This window comes from Entelurus aequoreus, linkage group LG12 (assembly GCF_033978785.1).
Source record: "Entelurus aequoreus isolate RoL-2023_Sb linkage group LG12, RoL_Eaeq_v1.1, whole genome shotgun sequence".
Lineage (NCBI taxonomy): Eukaryota > Metazoa > Chordata > Actinopteri > Syngnathiformes > Syngnathidae > Entelurus > Entelurus aequoreus.
This window is the reverse complement of record NC_084742.1, coordinates 33,903,546-33,920,362: the sequence shown is the minus strand read 5'-3', so window position 1 is coordinate 33,920,362 and position 16,817 is coordinate 33,903,546. Positions and strand designations below refer to the sequence as shown.

Here is a 16,817-nt window from a genome sequence, read left to right as displayed (position 1 = left end):
AGTTAATGTAATAACAAATTTGTGCCGGCCCAAATAAAATGATTGGTGTTTACAGTAGCAACTTACCCAGTCTTGTCAACGCCTACACGCAAGGAGCGCGTGCACACATACAAAAGCATTTCAAGAGAAGCAGAACATTTTGCAGTTATGTTGTTGTTATTGAATATACATTCAATGACAGTTAACGCTAACTAAGCAAACTTCTATTATTAGCTAACAACACCCAAATCTAATGCACGTGCATGTGTTACGTACGTACGGAATTCCGTCATCACGTCCTAGAAGCCGTAAAAGGGCGGGATGTAATGCCTAAAATACATTGGAAAGTTAGCGCCCTCTCGGCACCTGTGTAGTAAATGTTTCAAACAGCCCCTTTAATAATTTATCCTCTTAAGGCCCAAGCTGTTTGTTTACATGCTTTTTTTTATTTCTCTTTGCTATTTGGGCTTATTGGACCCTAATTAGAATAAAAACTAAAAATCATCTTTTGATATGATGTACTTAGTCCATAAGTACACAAACATGTACTTCATGTGTAGTGACATGCTAATTTTTATTTTTACACTTTTTTCCCCCACAAATTCTATTGTATGTTATACTCTTCTGACACCACCAGATGACAGTATAAGTGTCCATATGTTGGCATAAGACCCCAATTCAGTAGTGTATACAATTTTGGAAATAAGAGCTAAAAGGTGCTGTCCACGCATGTGGCCACTAAGGCCTTTAGAGGTTTTAAGCCACATTTTGTGTTTATTTTTTATTTTTTGAATAGTGCTTTCAAATGATTAAACCTTTTAATCAGATTATTTTCACTTTTGCACTTTGATTAATCGCAAAAAATTACTTACATGCAAAATTTAAAGTAAGACCCCAATATTATGATACAAATGTAATTTTATTGTCATAAAGTCATTCATAAAAACATAAAAAAATAATTTGTGTTCAAAACTTGCTAACAGTTCTATCTAAAGTCCCATTGTTGTTGTTTTTTTTAAAGGTTCTGTTTGCAACTTCCTCACAGTAACATTTTTCAAAGCAAAAAATATAACAAAAGACCACCGCTGGCTAGCTTATGTTACCATTAGTGGAACACATTTGTTTGGAAAATGTCTATATTTTTCACAAATACAAAGTTTATGTAATTAAATTTTTAGGGGGACGGCGTGGCGAAGTTGGGAGAGTGGCTGTGCCAGCAATCTGAGGGTTACTGATTCAATCCCCACCTTCTACCATCCTAGTCACGTCCGTTGTGTCCTTGAGCAAGACACTTCACCCTTGCTCCTGATGGGCCTGGTTAGCGCCGTGCATGGCAGCTCCCGCCATCAGTGTGTGTAAATGGGTGAATGTGGAAATAGTGTCAAAGCGCTTTGAGTTCCTTAAAAAAAAAGGTAGAAAAGCGCTATACAAGTACAACCCATTTACCAGCCCGAATAAAATGACTGGTGTTCACACACCTGGTCTCGTCATCACGTACACACATACCAAAGCAGTCCAAGAGAAGCAATGAACAATTTGCAGTCATGTTGTTCTTATAATTGAATATACGTTCAATGACAGCTAACACTAACTATACAAATTGCTATTATTAGCTCACAACACCAAAACCTAATGCGCGTGCATGTGTTACGTACGTACATAACTATGTCGTTACATACTGTGTAAAATACGTTGTGGCCCTCGAGGCATCTTTGAAACATTGCAAACAGCCTCTTCAAGTGAAATTAGTCATCAAGTACAACATTCACTCATATTTGCACTGATGTATTATCCACCTGACGGATAACAACACACCTTTCAGGGAAACATCCACTGTTAGGGCCAAGGAGCATGTACACTCAAAATGTGTACATGCGTGTGTGTGTGTGTGTGTGTGGGCCCAGCCTACAGGGTGTTGTGATGCGTCTCGTGCAGTAGTTAGAGGGAAGGTTGCATGTCTACTTCCCACCTGCTTGCTAACCTCTCGCTTACAGACACTGCCACTGGCTAGCCCTTGTGGTGAATGGAGAAGCAGCATCGTGCGTCAGTCTTCTCCTGCCAAGACTCCTGTCAGGCCTCCACGTGGCCACACACGGTAACCAGGGCCCCGCGGCCCAAGGCAAACGTGGCAGGGATCTCGGAGCTGCAGTGGTCCCCAGAGGCGTGATGCGCAGGCCCACTTTGTGGTCACGACCTGGCATCACCCAACCACTACCCCGCTGCCTTGTGGGTTAGTCTGGGAAGACAAAAGGTAGGGGAGCACACCCTGAGAGAAAAACAAGTGCTGGTAGGCGCACCATAGGCGGTCCTCCGACAGACCGGAGCTCCGGCAGCTGTGAGGAGGTGCCGGTCGTCCTGGGTTTCCCTTGCCACCGGATACAGCTCCCCACAGTGAAGAAGTGACATTGGAGTCTGCGCGTCTCCCTCGTCGAAAAAGACCTCAACGGCGGAGTGGGCGGATGATGGCGACATAGAAGCTCCACAACGGTCACAAAGGCGGAGGAAGGCTGCAGCAAAGATGGGCCCCCGAATGTCTTGGTCTCCATGCCATTGGACCCTGGCCTTCTCTTTGCCAAGGACAGTGTGGTGGCTGTCTGTGCACCAGTCTCCACACTTTAAAAGATTCCACGCACAGGCGTTCTCCTGAAGGCAATCCCACCAACAGGAGGACAATCATACTCGTTTCGAGTGATCGCCGACGACGACACTCAAAATAAATTGTGTGATTTACAGTTTTTGGAAAATTACTTTTAAAAAGTAACTAACTGATTATAGTTACTTCATACTTACCCTAAAACTACATTTAATTATTAACATAATTACTCTTTAATAAATGTAAATAATTACAAGGGAAAGTAATCAATGCATTACTTAGAAAACAACTTTAAGCATCTGGCATATGTGGTTTAGACGTTTCATGAGAGCAGAGTGTGGTGCCTGTTGCCAAGTGACGTGTGACGTCAGCAAGCGCACGCTCAGAGCAGCATTCAACTCAGCTGGGTGTTATCTTAGCAGCTATGGCTGTCTTTTCTCCTTGTCCACAGGCAGGGTATTGTAGGATTACAAGCTTGTCACTTCAGTCATTGATTTGTTGTTCGTTGTTCCCTCATAGTAGTGTGTATGTAAGCGTGTACTTACATGTTGTTTGCTTTGTGATGTTGCCTCTTCCTATATAATATCAAAGTTTATTTTAGTTTGCGCTGGTTGTTGCTTTTGTTAGTAAAAAAGTGACTTCCTGCATTGAACTGGATGTGCTTTGGACATTGCCATGTTGACATACTGTACAACCACATCAATAGTAACGTACGTAAAAGTAATTAGATTACGTGTTAACTAGTAAAAGTCAGTGTTGTTTGTATCGTCATTATGTAATGCCGTTTTCCTAACATCCATCCATTTTCTACTGCTTGTCCCTTTTGGGGTCGTGGGGGGTGCTGGATTAATTTCTGTTTATACGTTTTATAACGTTTTGTGATTAATCATTGAGTTGACATATTAGCTTTGACAGCCCTATTTTTAAATAAAAACTTATGGACCCAAATGTTAAAATAGCAACAACATTCCTAACTGTATTTCATCCACATGATGTCAAGTGGGATACGTGGTTGTTGCCTACCTTGTAAGCCACCTGCCACTGCGGCATGGTCATGCTGGACCTTCAGAAGTCTTTGACACCGTTAACCACGCTATACTGTTGGATAAGCTCAGAGCAATCGGATTTGATAAAACCTCATGGAGCTGGATGCAATCTTACTTGGAGGGGAGGAAACAGGTGGTAGAGGTGAACGGCACCGTGTCCCCCCCCCCCCCCCCCCCCCCCCTCTCTCAGTAAGATGTGGAGTCCCCCAAGGCAGTATATTAGGGCCTTTACTGTTCCTAATATACGTAAACGACATGTCATCAGCATGCGACTGAATTGTTCCTGTTTGAAGATGACTCGGCCCTGCTGGTATCCGGCAAGGACAAGTCACAGGTGGAGAAAATCCTCAGTGCTGAACTCCTTAGTATTTGCACCTGGCTCGCTGACAACAAGCTATCCATACACTTAGGTAAAACGGAATCCATCCTATTTGGGTCCCAAATCAATCTAAAAAAAAGTCAGTGACTTCACTATAAAAGTGGGTGATCACCACCAGGAAAGATGAGGTCACCTACCTAGGTTCCATTCTAGAGGCTAATCTTTCCTGTGATAAAATGGCAACCAAGGTAATCAAAAAGGTCAACCAACAAACGAGATTTCTCTACAGAATCTCCTCTCTGGTCAACAAAAAGCACCCTGAAGATTCTAGCGGGAACTCTCATTCAACCCTTTTTCGATTACGCATGCACCTCCTGGTACCCTAGCACCTCCAAAACCCTCAAATCTAGACTCCAAACATCCCAGAACAAGCTAGTCAGGTTACTTCTAGACCTCCACCCCAGATCACACCTCACTCCTACCCACTTCTCCAAAGTGGGCTGGCTCAGGGTGGAGGACAGAGTAAAACAACTTGCACTGAGCCTAGTCTATAAAATCCGCTACACCTTTTTGATACCGAAGTACATGTCAAACTACTTCCTTAACGTAAAAAGACCGCCATAACCACAACACCAGGGGGAGCTCCACTAACCACGTTAAACCCAGATTCCGATCTAACAAAGGTCTTAACTCATTCTACTTCTATGCCACATCAATATGGAATGCACTCCCAACAGGTGTAAAAGAAAGGGCATCTCTATCCTCCTTCAAAACCGCACTAAAAGAACACCTCCAGTCAACTTCAACCCTTGACTAACACCACTATGTTCTCTGCTCGCTGTACATATCCTACCAAGTCAGACCTACACTGTTTCAATGTCCATTTCTCTGATGATGCAATTGTTGATGACTGAAGTGCTGATATCAAGTAAACCCTCCTTATCCCACCCCCCGGATTGTAAATATTGTACATAATGTAAATAATTCAATGTATATAATCTGATGATTAACTTGTGTGATGACTGTACTATGCTAATAGTATATATTTATACCATGAATTGATTTACATGGACCCCGACTTAAAAAACAACTTGAAAAACTTATTTGGGTGTTACCATTTAGTGGTCAATTGTACAGAATATGTACTGTACTGTGCAATCTACTAATAAAAGTTTCAATCAATCAAAAAAAACCTCCAAATGTCTTCAGGTTGAACTATATATGGAACACTGGTGTCGTCATCATCAATGCCGCACGATTACACACCGGCAAAACAGCTTGGAAGTCCTCCAGGAGACAAGCGATGAGTTAATAATTACTCAAGGTATTCTGCGGATTCGCTTCCTCGCAAGCTCACTCAAACAATGGCGAGGCAGTTACCATGGGAACCAGGTCGTAAAGTGTTGTGAAGGCTGCGTTGCGCAAACACCTTTGGTCGGCGAGTACACAAACAAGTCACTAGAAGCCAAAGTCGGGCATAACAATGACAGGGCGGCTTGAGGGTTCCTGGTACAAAACTTGCTTGCACCATCCTAGTCGCTGCCGTTGTGTCCTTGGGCAAGACACGTCACCCACCTTGCTCCCAGGGCCACTCACACTGGTGTATGAATGTACAATGTAAAGTGCTTTGAGTGTCTACAAAAGCACTATACAAATGTAATCCATTATTGTGACATCAGTTACACACCAGGAGTACATTACTAGTGTTGGATGTGGCGCCACCTTGTGGTAGTCTGTAGAACAGCAGAGAATACTTTTACTGTTCATTTACAGCAGTGGTCCCCAACCACCGGGCCGCGGGCCGGTACTGGTCCGTGGATCGATTGGTACCGGGCCGCACAATAAATTTAAAAAAATAAATGTTTTTGTCTTTTTATTAAATCAACATAAAAAACACAAGATACACTTACAATTAGTGCACCAACGCAGTCACACTCATTCGCACAAAAGGGTTGTTTCTTTCTGTTATTATTATTTGTGGTTCCTACATTATATACCAATATAGATCAATACAGTCTGCAGGAATACAGTCCGTAAGCACACATAATTGTATTCTTCAAGCGTTGACCGGTCCGCAGCTACAAAAAGGTTGGGGACCACTGATTTACAGGATATCAATGTTGCAGGTACGCAGTAATAATTGAATGTATATTTTACCTGGACGATCTCAGTAGACAATCACAGGAGACCTTGATTTCCTCTTGCATTCCAAATGAATGGATTAAAAATAAAATTACCTCATCCAGCAAATGATTTTTGATCTACACCACAGTTTTATCAAGTGTGGGAGTTCTAATAACAATAAAAATAATAATATATTGAATTCATATTGACCTTTTTATCAGGGGATCTCAAAGGGCTACAGGTTGTTGTTTCACCAAAATTAATAGGTGGCAGCTGCTTTTTTTTTTTTAAACTATATATAAATTTATTGACCGTTTCTTTGGTCAACACCAAGGGATTTGTTAATATTTGGGTTAATGTTTTTTTCGGTCTTAGCAGATTTATTTACCTATTGTATTTTATTACCATGAATCATTTGCATGTACAGTCGTGCCTCGCTACATCGCACTTCACTACATCGCGGATTTGGGAATTTTTCTTTTTTTAAAAGCGTATTCTACTTATTTTTGGTCTAAATTAAGTCTTACATTAAGTTGTGCTGTATTTGTCTTATTTTCTGTTAGTATGATGTTGTGACAATAGATGAATATTCTCCAAATATGACTTTTGCTTCCAAGTTAAAGGTGAACTCTATGATTTAAACAACACGGCAGCAATTCTGGAGCAACGCTGTCACCGTGGCAATCAAGTTGACTCTTGAAAAGTACAACTTTTTGATGCACTTCATCTTTGACTCTTGCCTCATAAATAACACATCTCCACATCGTTGAGACTTTGACTTTAATGTCCGGGCTCACCTGGACTGATGCCCAGAGGCCCCACCCAATCAGGGCCCCCGATTTTGACAGCAAAATGCAATGATTGTTCATAGCTGTCAATCACAAACATCTCAGCTTTGTCTCGCGATTGTGTACTCTCTCGGCTGCTTAAATTTTCCCTACTGTTTTGAGCGGGGCTCGAACCCACATCGCCTGTGTGAGAGACCAGCATACTACTACTGAGCTAAAAACACAAGCAGTCTGTTAGCGTTGACTGCCTTCTATTACACTCGCACAAACGTGCATACATCTGTCACAAAGAAGATGTAATAATGAACAAAATTATTTTTTAAAATGGGTGACATATTTGCATTGTTGCTATTCTCTTGAGTAAAACCATAATTTTAAAGCCCACTCAGCCCCCCCGTAGGTTAGAAGGTAGCATCAGAATCGGTGCAGCACTGTAGGCTCACTGAGATTGCTATACATTATGTATAACTATTTTCTGGTCTATGTGGAGATGAACTCTATTGATGCACTTCATTTTCAACATCAAGAACAGCGTTCACGTGCTCCAACGCAGACATTCAATGTTAACAACAAAAATGATTGTAGCTGCAACTGTCAATTTGACCAAATGTTTGCAGAACAACTTACGTCCATGATTTCAGCACTTAAACCCAGTTTACTCAGGATGTGATTAAGTATTTCCACATAGTGGTTGTGTTGTAGTAGCCCTGAATGACCAAAGCAATGAGGCTTGGAGGATCCTCCAGGCAACCAGTGAGTACTGTAATCTACAGTAGAACACACAATACTACTATATTTAATTCATTTTTAGAGGGCTATAACTATGTCATTGTTTTATGCTCCAACTATGAAAATATTACATCGGTTATTAAAAATCTTACTTTGTGGAAACCTGTGGGGATGACTGTATTGCTTTTGAAAATTAAGTTCCATTTTAAAGACAAGGGGTGCACTTCCTCGGCAGCCTATTTGTGTTTGGGCACACTGAAAGAAGATAATAAAAAGACATGAGCTGCATGTATTAAAAGTAGGACAGCTTTAATGCATGATGATTTGGTAGCAGTGCACAGCTGCTTCTTCAATGATACTCTATATTATTTACCGTTTAAGACTGTAGTGATGAGGTGTCATTCTCTGTCCATGCATTTAAATAGCAACACACCAGGGAGGAGGAAGAAGAGAAACAACAAGGAAAAAGGAGGCTAACACGTTAACAAAAGGAACATAAGTCACCCAAAAAGGTCTGCGACAGTTGATCTTGGTTTTTTTTCCAATGCCGTTTAGGAGGAGATGTGTTGGATCATATTCACGTCTTCTATACTTCAGTGTTGTTGGCGTACAACTTGGTCCATGCTCGCGCTGCAAGAGGACACATTTTGTTAGAATGACCTTTTCACCCAGCCAGTGACATTTGCATACTCAGTACATAAAATGTGTGAATGCACCATTAAATTAACCGAAAAAAACCCAAACATTTTTTCATTAAGCAAAGTGCCTTGCACACTGAAATTATTGACAATTCTTTAAAAAGACGGTGATCCAAATCACCTTCAGCATCTAATCCCTTGTTCCTTATCCCATTTATGACGTTTCCTGGGAGTTTCATCAAAATCTGACCATAATCTTAGAGAAAAATGTAATTTAAAACATTTGTATGCATGTACAACACTTAAGAGCTTCAGTATGTGGAATTAAATTATGGAATGGATTAAGCAAAGCAATCAAACAATGTACTAATATGATCCACTTCAAGAAATTATTCAAACTTAAAGTGTTTACAAAGTACAAAGAAGAACCATGAAAAACATTCTGAATTTATTTCATCCATCCATTCATTTTCAAAATAATCTTACTCAACTCACCATATGAAATGTAACTTACTTCACCGAGTATTATTTATTTATTTTTATTGTGATTACTTATGGAGTATATTGTGAATAAATTGAGAACAGGAAGTGAACAAAAGTTTTAGCAACTGTTATGTAAAAGAAAAGGGGTAGGATTAAATAAGCTCTGCTTCTTCTTACTCCTTTTCGAACATGTTGAAAAGAGAAACTGGAAATTGTGATGTATCATGTTGTGTATGCTTGCATGTTCGAAATAAACTCAAACTCAAACTTTTGGAGTTATATTGCAGACCATTTACCCAATTATTTGGTTTGTTGAAGTAGGTCAATACGTTAACCAAGATAATCAACAGAACTGATTGGTGTGTGACAAGCGACATAGCGGCTATTTTTAGGCCATTAATTTGTTTTTATGCTTCTTAATATTAGCATGACGAATTAAAGCTGTGAGCAAAAATCTCACATTTGCCCTTCAGATATTTTCCACCTGCGGTTCTGATCCAGTCTGTGACTGTGGTTCTTTTCCCCTCATTTTATTTATTTGTTTACACAACTTTTGTATAAAGTTTTTACACTTCCTGCCACTAATTGTCAGTCTGTATTGTCATTAGTTTGTCAGTGCGGTTGCAAATGCGTCATTTGTGTGAGTGTGTTTGTGGGCATGACTGGTGCACTGTGGGCATAGTAAACCTATGGTTCGCTTTATTGTGAGAACAAAAAAAGCAAACACTAAAAATTAAAGCCTGTCACTTACGAAATTTGTAAGCGAGTTTGGAAAAAAAACTAAGTTGCTTATAATATGCAGATTTTGTCCACATTTAGAACGTTTGCAAGCACTAATTTAGTCGAATTCTCAAATAATTTGGTTTCTTCTATTTTCACAGCAACAAGTGAAGTTCCAGTGTCCATGTTTTTTATCTAATGCGATGTTGGCCATGTGCTGTGTGGTCATGTAGCTTGTTTTGCAATGTGCTAATGTAAATAGAAGAAGAGAATGCTACATGCAAATAAGCTAGCGCAAGTAGCTTACAAGCGCCGGATCTAATCGATAACTACAACTTGGCCCTGCTTTTAGGTGGTGTTGGTCATGTTTAATGTGGTTGTTATGATCATCAGAGACATACAACAAAATAAATATTTTGGTGAACTATTTGACTAGTTACTGTTAATACAAACTACACAGTGAATTATTTTTTATTGCTTGTTTACAGTGAGTACAGAGAGTATTCAGATCCCTTTAAACGTTTTACTGTTTCATTGCAGCCATTTGCTAAAATCAAAAAAAGGTTGTTTTATTTCTTATTAATGAACACTCAGCACCCCATCTTGACAGAAAAATACAGAAATGCAGATATTTTTGCGAAATGTATTAATAATAAAAAACTAAAAAAATCACATGTACTGTACATAAATAGGTATTCAGACTCTTTGCTCAATACTTTGTTGATGCACCTCTGGCAGCAATTACAGCCTCTTTACTCATTCCTTTTTGCAGCACCTTTGAAGCTCCATGAGATTGGATGGGAAGCGTTGGTTTTCATCCAGGAGGTCTCTGTATATTGCTATATTTATTTTTCTCTTTTTTCTGACTAGTCTCCCAGTTCCTGTCGCTGAACAACATCCATGCAGCATGATGCTGCCACCACCATGCTTCACTGTAAGGGTGGTACTGGCCTGGTGATGAGTGGTGCCTGGTTTCCTCCAACATGAAGCCTGGCATTCACACCAAAGAGTTCAATCTTTGTCTCATCACACCAGAGAATTTTGTTTCTCATGGTCTGAGAGTCTTTCAGGTGCATTTTGGCAAACTTTTCACTAAGAAATGGCTTCTGTCTGGCCACTCTACCATACAGGCCTGATTGGTGGATTGCTACAGAGATGGTTGTCCTTCTGAAAGGTTCTCCTCTCTCCACAGAGGAATACTTTAGCTCTGACAGAGTGACCATCACGTTCTTGGTCACCTCCCTGACTAGACTAACACAAATGTAGAAATGTACAAAGACATCCTGGATGAAAACAAACGCTTTCCATTCAATCTGATGGAGCTTGAGAGGTGCTGCAAAAAGGAATGGGCAAAACTGCCCAAAGATAGGTGTGCTAAGATTGTGGCATTGTATTCAAAATGACTAGAGGCTGTAATTGCTGCCAAATTTGCATCAAAAAAATATTGAGCAAAGGCTGTGGATATTTATGTAGATGTAATTGTTTTTTTGGGGGGGTTTTTTTAAATACATTTGCAAAAATTTCTACATTTGTGGTTTTTCTGTCAAGATGTGGTGCTAAGTGTAAATTAATATGAAAATAAAATTTACTTTCTTGAGTTTAGCAAATGGCTGCAATAAAACAAAGAGTGAACAATTTAAAAGGCTCCGAACACTTTCTGTACACGTTGTACATGTCAATGCCGTTCAAATTGTTGTATTTATACCTTTAATTTTTACATCACTAAAAAGGTATGAATAACAATGCTGTTGTGGATGATTTGAATGAATGAAATTGATCTTTAAATCATGTGATCTACCTTTAAACAATGTTTTGTCTACTGACCAACGAAACATACACATATTATTAAAAAATTTAATAAAAGTATCAGTGTTGAAAATAAGATGTTTACAGGTGGCTATCCACCGGCCGGGATGTGTTGGCGTCATGTCATGTATTTAAAGTGTCTTCTTTGAGAACAGCTTGACACCTATTTAGCAGTTAAGTTTTTGTTTGATCACATACTTTAAAAATATTGACATATTTCATATTTTATATCTTCACTATGTATGATTGTTCTTCTTCACCCGTGAATAATGTAGTAAAGTGTTGGTCTTCCATGGAGAGAACTGGTTTTCACATAATCTGGTTGTGGTAAACTGATTTTTAAAAAGCAGAATGCAATCAGATTAAAGTGTTTTAATTGGTTGTAAAATCTTATTTCTAGTTGAATTATTAGAGAAATCACACTAATTCAGTGCATGAAAAATGTGGAATATTCCTCAAGTCACATGGTCCACAGTGGAAGTTTCATAATTCACATCTGCAGGCCATGAATAGTCTAAAAGTAAGTTAACTTGTTTATTTTTGGCATACTTGATATTTCAAAGGGTGAAAAATCTTAAATAATTGTTTTGATGTTTATTCTAAAAATACAATGTTTTGTTGTCGTAATGTGAGGTAAAGATGTCTCCAATATGAGACAATACGTATTTCAATACATGAACGATACATAAGACTGCACAATTCATCCACAATGAATCGACATTGAGGTTTTAACTCATGCAATATTTGCAAGAGGCAGAGTTTAGTCATTAATTTTTTAGTTATTTTCTTTTCTTTCCTGTCTTTGAATAAGAATTGTCAAACCTGGCATCATTTGCCTGCTGGCCAATCAAAAGTGGTTACAAAGAATCACAGAATCACAGTCATCTTTGGTTTGGGAAGCTTTACAAAAATTAAACACATTTGCCTGACTTGGGCCAATACTCATTTTAAATAGTTCAATCTATGTTTTATAAGATATAAAGTTGAAAAAGTGTGAGTTTGTTTATATAACAATTTGATCTACATCCAATCATCAAAGGAGGACCCTGACCTGTTTCGATGGCAATGCTTTCGTTTTTCTTCCACTGCTCTGCGACGTCATTTGCCAGGGGGTCGTCGGGGTTAGGAGCGCTTAATAATGCCTGGATGGAGAGCAGCACTGTGCGGATTTGGAGGGCCGGAGACCACTTGTCTGGAGAGTGAATAAGCGAAATTACGTATCTGCTTCCTTACAAATGCAACCCACAAGAGGTCTCACCTTTCAAAATGTCTAAACATATTCTCCCCAGTCTGTCAACGTTCGGATGGTAGATTTTGGTCATGAATCGCACTTTGGGTGCCGCCATGGGATACTCCTCCGGGAGAAACAGTTCAAGTTTAAATGTGCCCCCTTCAAACGGAGAGTCTTTCGGTCCCCCGATGTACACGTGGAAATAGCGTGCATTCTCATCATCGGGCGTTGCTGCAATGCCTGGGACGGGCTCGAGCATCAACCGCTGCGTCTCCTAAGGACCCACACGTGTGACAAACATTCCTACAACGTCACTTTGAGAATGAAAGCATCTGAAAGTATACAACTATGGCTTTCTGACTGGTCAGTGTATGTTTTGGTCATTTCATTTTCGTTTCATGAATGCAAGTTGAAAACATAAAAAACGACTGGTTTATTCTATTCTAAAAAAAAATTAAAAAAAAAAAGAAAGAAGGAAATTGGAAAAACAAAACTTTTTTGGTGCAGAAGAGCAATAACAACATCAAAAAACAATTTGCCTGAGTGGCTTGACAGGACATATTATTTAAAAGATAAAGAAAGTATGTTCTGCTCCCACAGTGTCCAAAAGATGCCACGGACATGAATCATAAGAAACTGTGCAAATTAAACCATGACATCAGTTGACATGAATAACATTAAGGGGAGGAAAATAAAAATGTTGTTGAATAAACTTGTTCTAGTGGCCGTGCGAAATATTGCAAAAACACCATAATTGTGTGAATGCTCCAAAGCACTTACACATACGGTTTTCTACACCAAAATTCATCTTCTTCTTCTCCAGATTTTGGCACGCTCTACCTCCCACATTTTTCACCCGATTCAAACCGTTCCGACTTCAAACTGTTTAGCCTATTCGGGAGTCGCAGGCTTTCCCTTGAAAAATTCCAAAAATTACCAGATTTACCAGAATTCCAGGTTTTCCGGGACATTTTTCCCATTCAAACTTAATTGGCCATTTTTCAAGCTTCCACCATCTCCACATTTTTCAACCAATCCAAACCATTCCACCTTCAACATATTCCACCATCCTGGAAATTCAAACTACCTCTTTCCTAAGTTCAAATAAATTCCAGGATTTTCCAGAATTCTTGGTTTTCCAAAGCCCTATTTACACCCTTTTTTTCTGGCGACTACTCCTTCCACATTTTTCAACGCATTTCAACCGTTCCACCGTCAAAACATTCCTCTTAATCAGGACAAAAAACAAAGTGGTTTTTTGAACTGGAAAAATTCCCATTTTTTCCCGAAATTCCGTAATACCATTTCTCAATTCAACATGTTACTACTCCAACGTTTCTCGACCAATTTGAAAAATTCCAACACAGACCATTTCAACTCATTGAAGTTTTTTTTTTCTATTTTCAAAAAAATTGCAGCTTTACCCGAAATTCCCAAATTTTTATGGAAATCCCCATTGAAATCAAAAGGGACATTATTCAAAGTTCCACAACGCCCACATTTTTCATCTGGGGATGTCCGATAATATAGGACTGCTGATATTATCGGCCGATGAATGCTTTAAAATGTGATATCAGAAATTATCGGTATCGGTTTCAAAATTATCAGTATCGATTTCAAAAAGTAAAATGTATGACTTTTTAAAACGCAGCTGTGTAAACGGACGTAGGAAGAAGTACAGAGCGCCAATAAACCTTGAAGGCACTGCCTTTGCGTGCCGGCCAGGTCACATAATATCTACGGCTTTTGACCAGTGGTTCTTAACCTGGGTTCGATCGAACCCTATGGGTTCGGTGAGTCTGGCTCAGGGGTTCGGCGGCGGTCAAGACACACCCGACTCATCGTGTAAATAAAAACTTCTCCCTATCGGCGTATTACGGATATGGCAACAGCAGTTTGAAAAAAAAACATTTTATTTTTCACTAAAGAAGGGTTCGGTGAATGCGCATATGAAACTGGTGGGGTTTGGTACCTCCAACAGGGTTAAGAACCACTGCTTTTGACACACTCACAAGTGAATGCAATGCATACTTGATCAACAGCCATACAGGTCACACTGAGGGTGAACGTATAAACAACTTTAACACTGTTACAAATATGCGCAACACTGTGAACCCACACCAAACAAGAATGACAAACACATTTCGGGAGAACATCCGCATCGCAACACAACATAAATGCAACAGAACAAATACCCAGAATCCCTTGCAGCACTAACTCTTCAGGGACGCTACGATATACACCCGCCCCCCCACCTCAACCTCCTAATGAGCATGTCCCAAATCCCAAGCTGCTGTTTTGAGGCATGTTAAAAAATAATAATGCACTTTGTGACTTAAATAATAAATATGGCAGTGCCATGTTGGCACTTTTTTCCATAACTTGAGTTGAAGTTGTTCTCTTATTTTGGAAAACCTTGTTACATTGTTTAATGCATCTAGCGGGGCATCACAACAAAACTAGGCATAATAATGTGTTCCACAACTGTATATATATTGGTATCGGTAATTAAGAGTTGGACAATATCGGATATCGGCAAAAAAGCCATTATCGGACATCTCTATTTTCATCTGATTCAAACTGTTCCAACTTCAAAAGCCTGCTTAGGAATTGTGTGCTCCACTTCAACAATTCTAAAATAATTCCAGAATTTCAGTTCAACTTCATCATTGGAGCATTCACACGCACTTCCTTCAGGAATTGCCTCATCTAGTTGACTTTAATGTCCATTTTAGAGCAGAAAAAGTCAAATATTTTGGATACGATCGGGAATATTAGCATTAGCAGCAAATTGCGTGCTGTATGAGTAGTAAACATGGCAGTATGGCTCAGCATAAACACTACATCAGTGAGGAAGGAACAGGTTATCCGGATGGTTTGTGTCATTTTTTTCGCTGAGCTTTGTTATGCAAATCGCTGTTAAATCCTGCTCAACTTGATCGAAATCTGCAAGAAATGTGGCGCAGGCGAAGAGTGGTGGGCCTGGCCCTGCCAATGGAGGAGGGGGAAGAAACTCGCCATCAATGGGCGCTTATTGGGATTTCTGAAAGAAACTGCATTCTGAGCTCATAAACAATGACAGTCGGTTGGAGTGAAGCGACACTTGCTAACCTTGCTCGCTTCCTTGGCGAAGTCACGATTGCACCTGAAATATGTCATTGTGTTCCTGTCGTCAATTTATAATTAAAGGAAGATTATCAAATGAAATGACCAAGTGACTAGCACGGCGGAGGCGGGGAAACGGAAATGGCAAAGAAAACATTTGAGCTAGGTAGCTAAATAGCTAGCGAGCCAGACAGCCAGCTAGCTGTGGAGCTAACCCTGCTAACGTCCGAGGGCAGCACATTTAAAATACCGGCTGGACAAAATGACACCACAGGGAACCTCGCATACGTTCATTAGTATGTAAAGTCAGGAAATTAATATTAAAGTGTACCTTGATAATCCTACGAGGCAAACCGGCCATCTTGTGTTAGCTATAATATTTTTAGCCGTGCAGTCGCCTTCTCTTCAGGCTCAATTGACTGGACTGACGGGGAGGGGCTGACCACGCCCTTTCCGGTTTCAATGACGTTGGAGTAAAAAATGTTGCCTGTCTGGAAATCTCACTTTTTCTGTTTCTACTATCCATCCACTTATAAACTCTCACAATTGTTTTATCTACGCATGTGTTCATTGTGCTGTTTTATTTTTTATTGTCTTATTTAAAGTGTAAAATATGTTATTGTGCCTGGAGACAATAAGGGAAAAACCTCCAAGATAAGATTGTATTGTTTAACAAAAACAAATATAAACATAACAATAAATATATTGGGTGATGTGAATTATATTTATAAAGTGCTTTACATAGTGAAACCCAATATCTAAGTTACATTTAAACCAGACAAAGAGCAGCTCGAAGACTTCTATGGGAATGAAACAACAAAGACTCAGATTTCCCTCGCCCGGACGCGGGTCACCGGGGCCCCCCTCTGGAGCCAGGCCCGCAGTTGGGGCACGATGGCGAGCGCCTGGTGGCCGGGCCTGTCCCCATGGGGCCCGGCCGGGCACAGCCCGAAGAGGCAACGTGGGTCACCCCTCCAATGGGTTCATCACTCATGGGAGGGGCCGTACAGGTCGGGTGCATTGTGAGCTGGGCGGAAGCCGAAGGCAGGGCACTTGGCGGTCCGATCCTCGGCTACAGAAGCTAGCTCTTGGGACGTGGAACGTCACCTCGCTGGGGGGGAAGGAGCCTGAGCTAGTGCGCGAGGTAGAGAAGTTCCGGCTAGATATAGTCGGACTCACCTCGACGCACAGCAAGGGCTCTGGAACCAGTTCTCTCGAGAGGGGCTGGACTCTCTTCTACACTGGCGTTGCACGCA

At 40.2% G+C, this 16,817-nt stretch overlaps 2 protein-coding genes across 2 annotated transcripts in view; one reads left to right on the top strand and one right to left on the bottom strand.

Moving 5' to 3' along the window:
* LOC133662056 (uncharacterized) overlaps positions 1 to 16,817 on the top strand; it is a 268,044-nt gene that overhangs the window by 76,866 nt on the left and 174,361 nt on the right. The gene's annotated exons all lie outside the window — the stretch shown is intronic.
* On the bottom strand, positions 7,871 to 16,048 carry ube2nb (ubiquitin-conjugating enzyme E2Nb). Its single transcript, XM_062065733.1, has 4 exons — positions 15,893 to 16,048; positions 12,484 to 12,730; positions 12,277 to 12,417; positions 7,871 to 8,208 (listed from the first exon to the last, which is right to left on the bottom strand). The coding sequence occupies exons 1-4, from the start codon at positions 15,920 to 15,922 to the stop codon at positions 8,165 to 8,167; spliced, it is 462 nt and encodes a 153-aa protein (XP_061921717.1). The 5' UTR covers positions 15,923 to 16,048; the 3' UTR covers positions 7,871 to 8,164.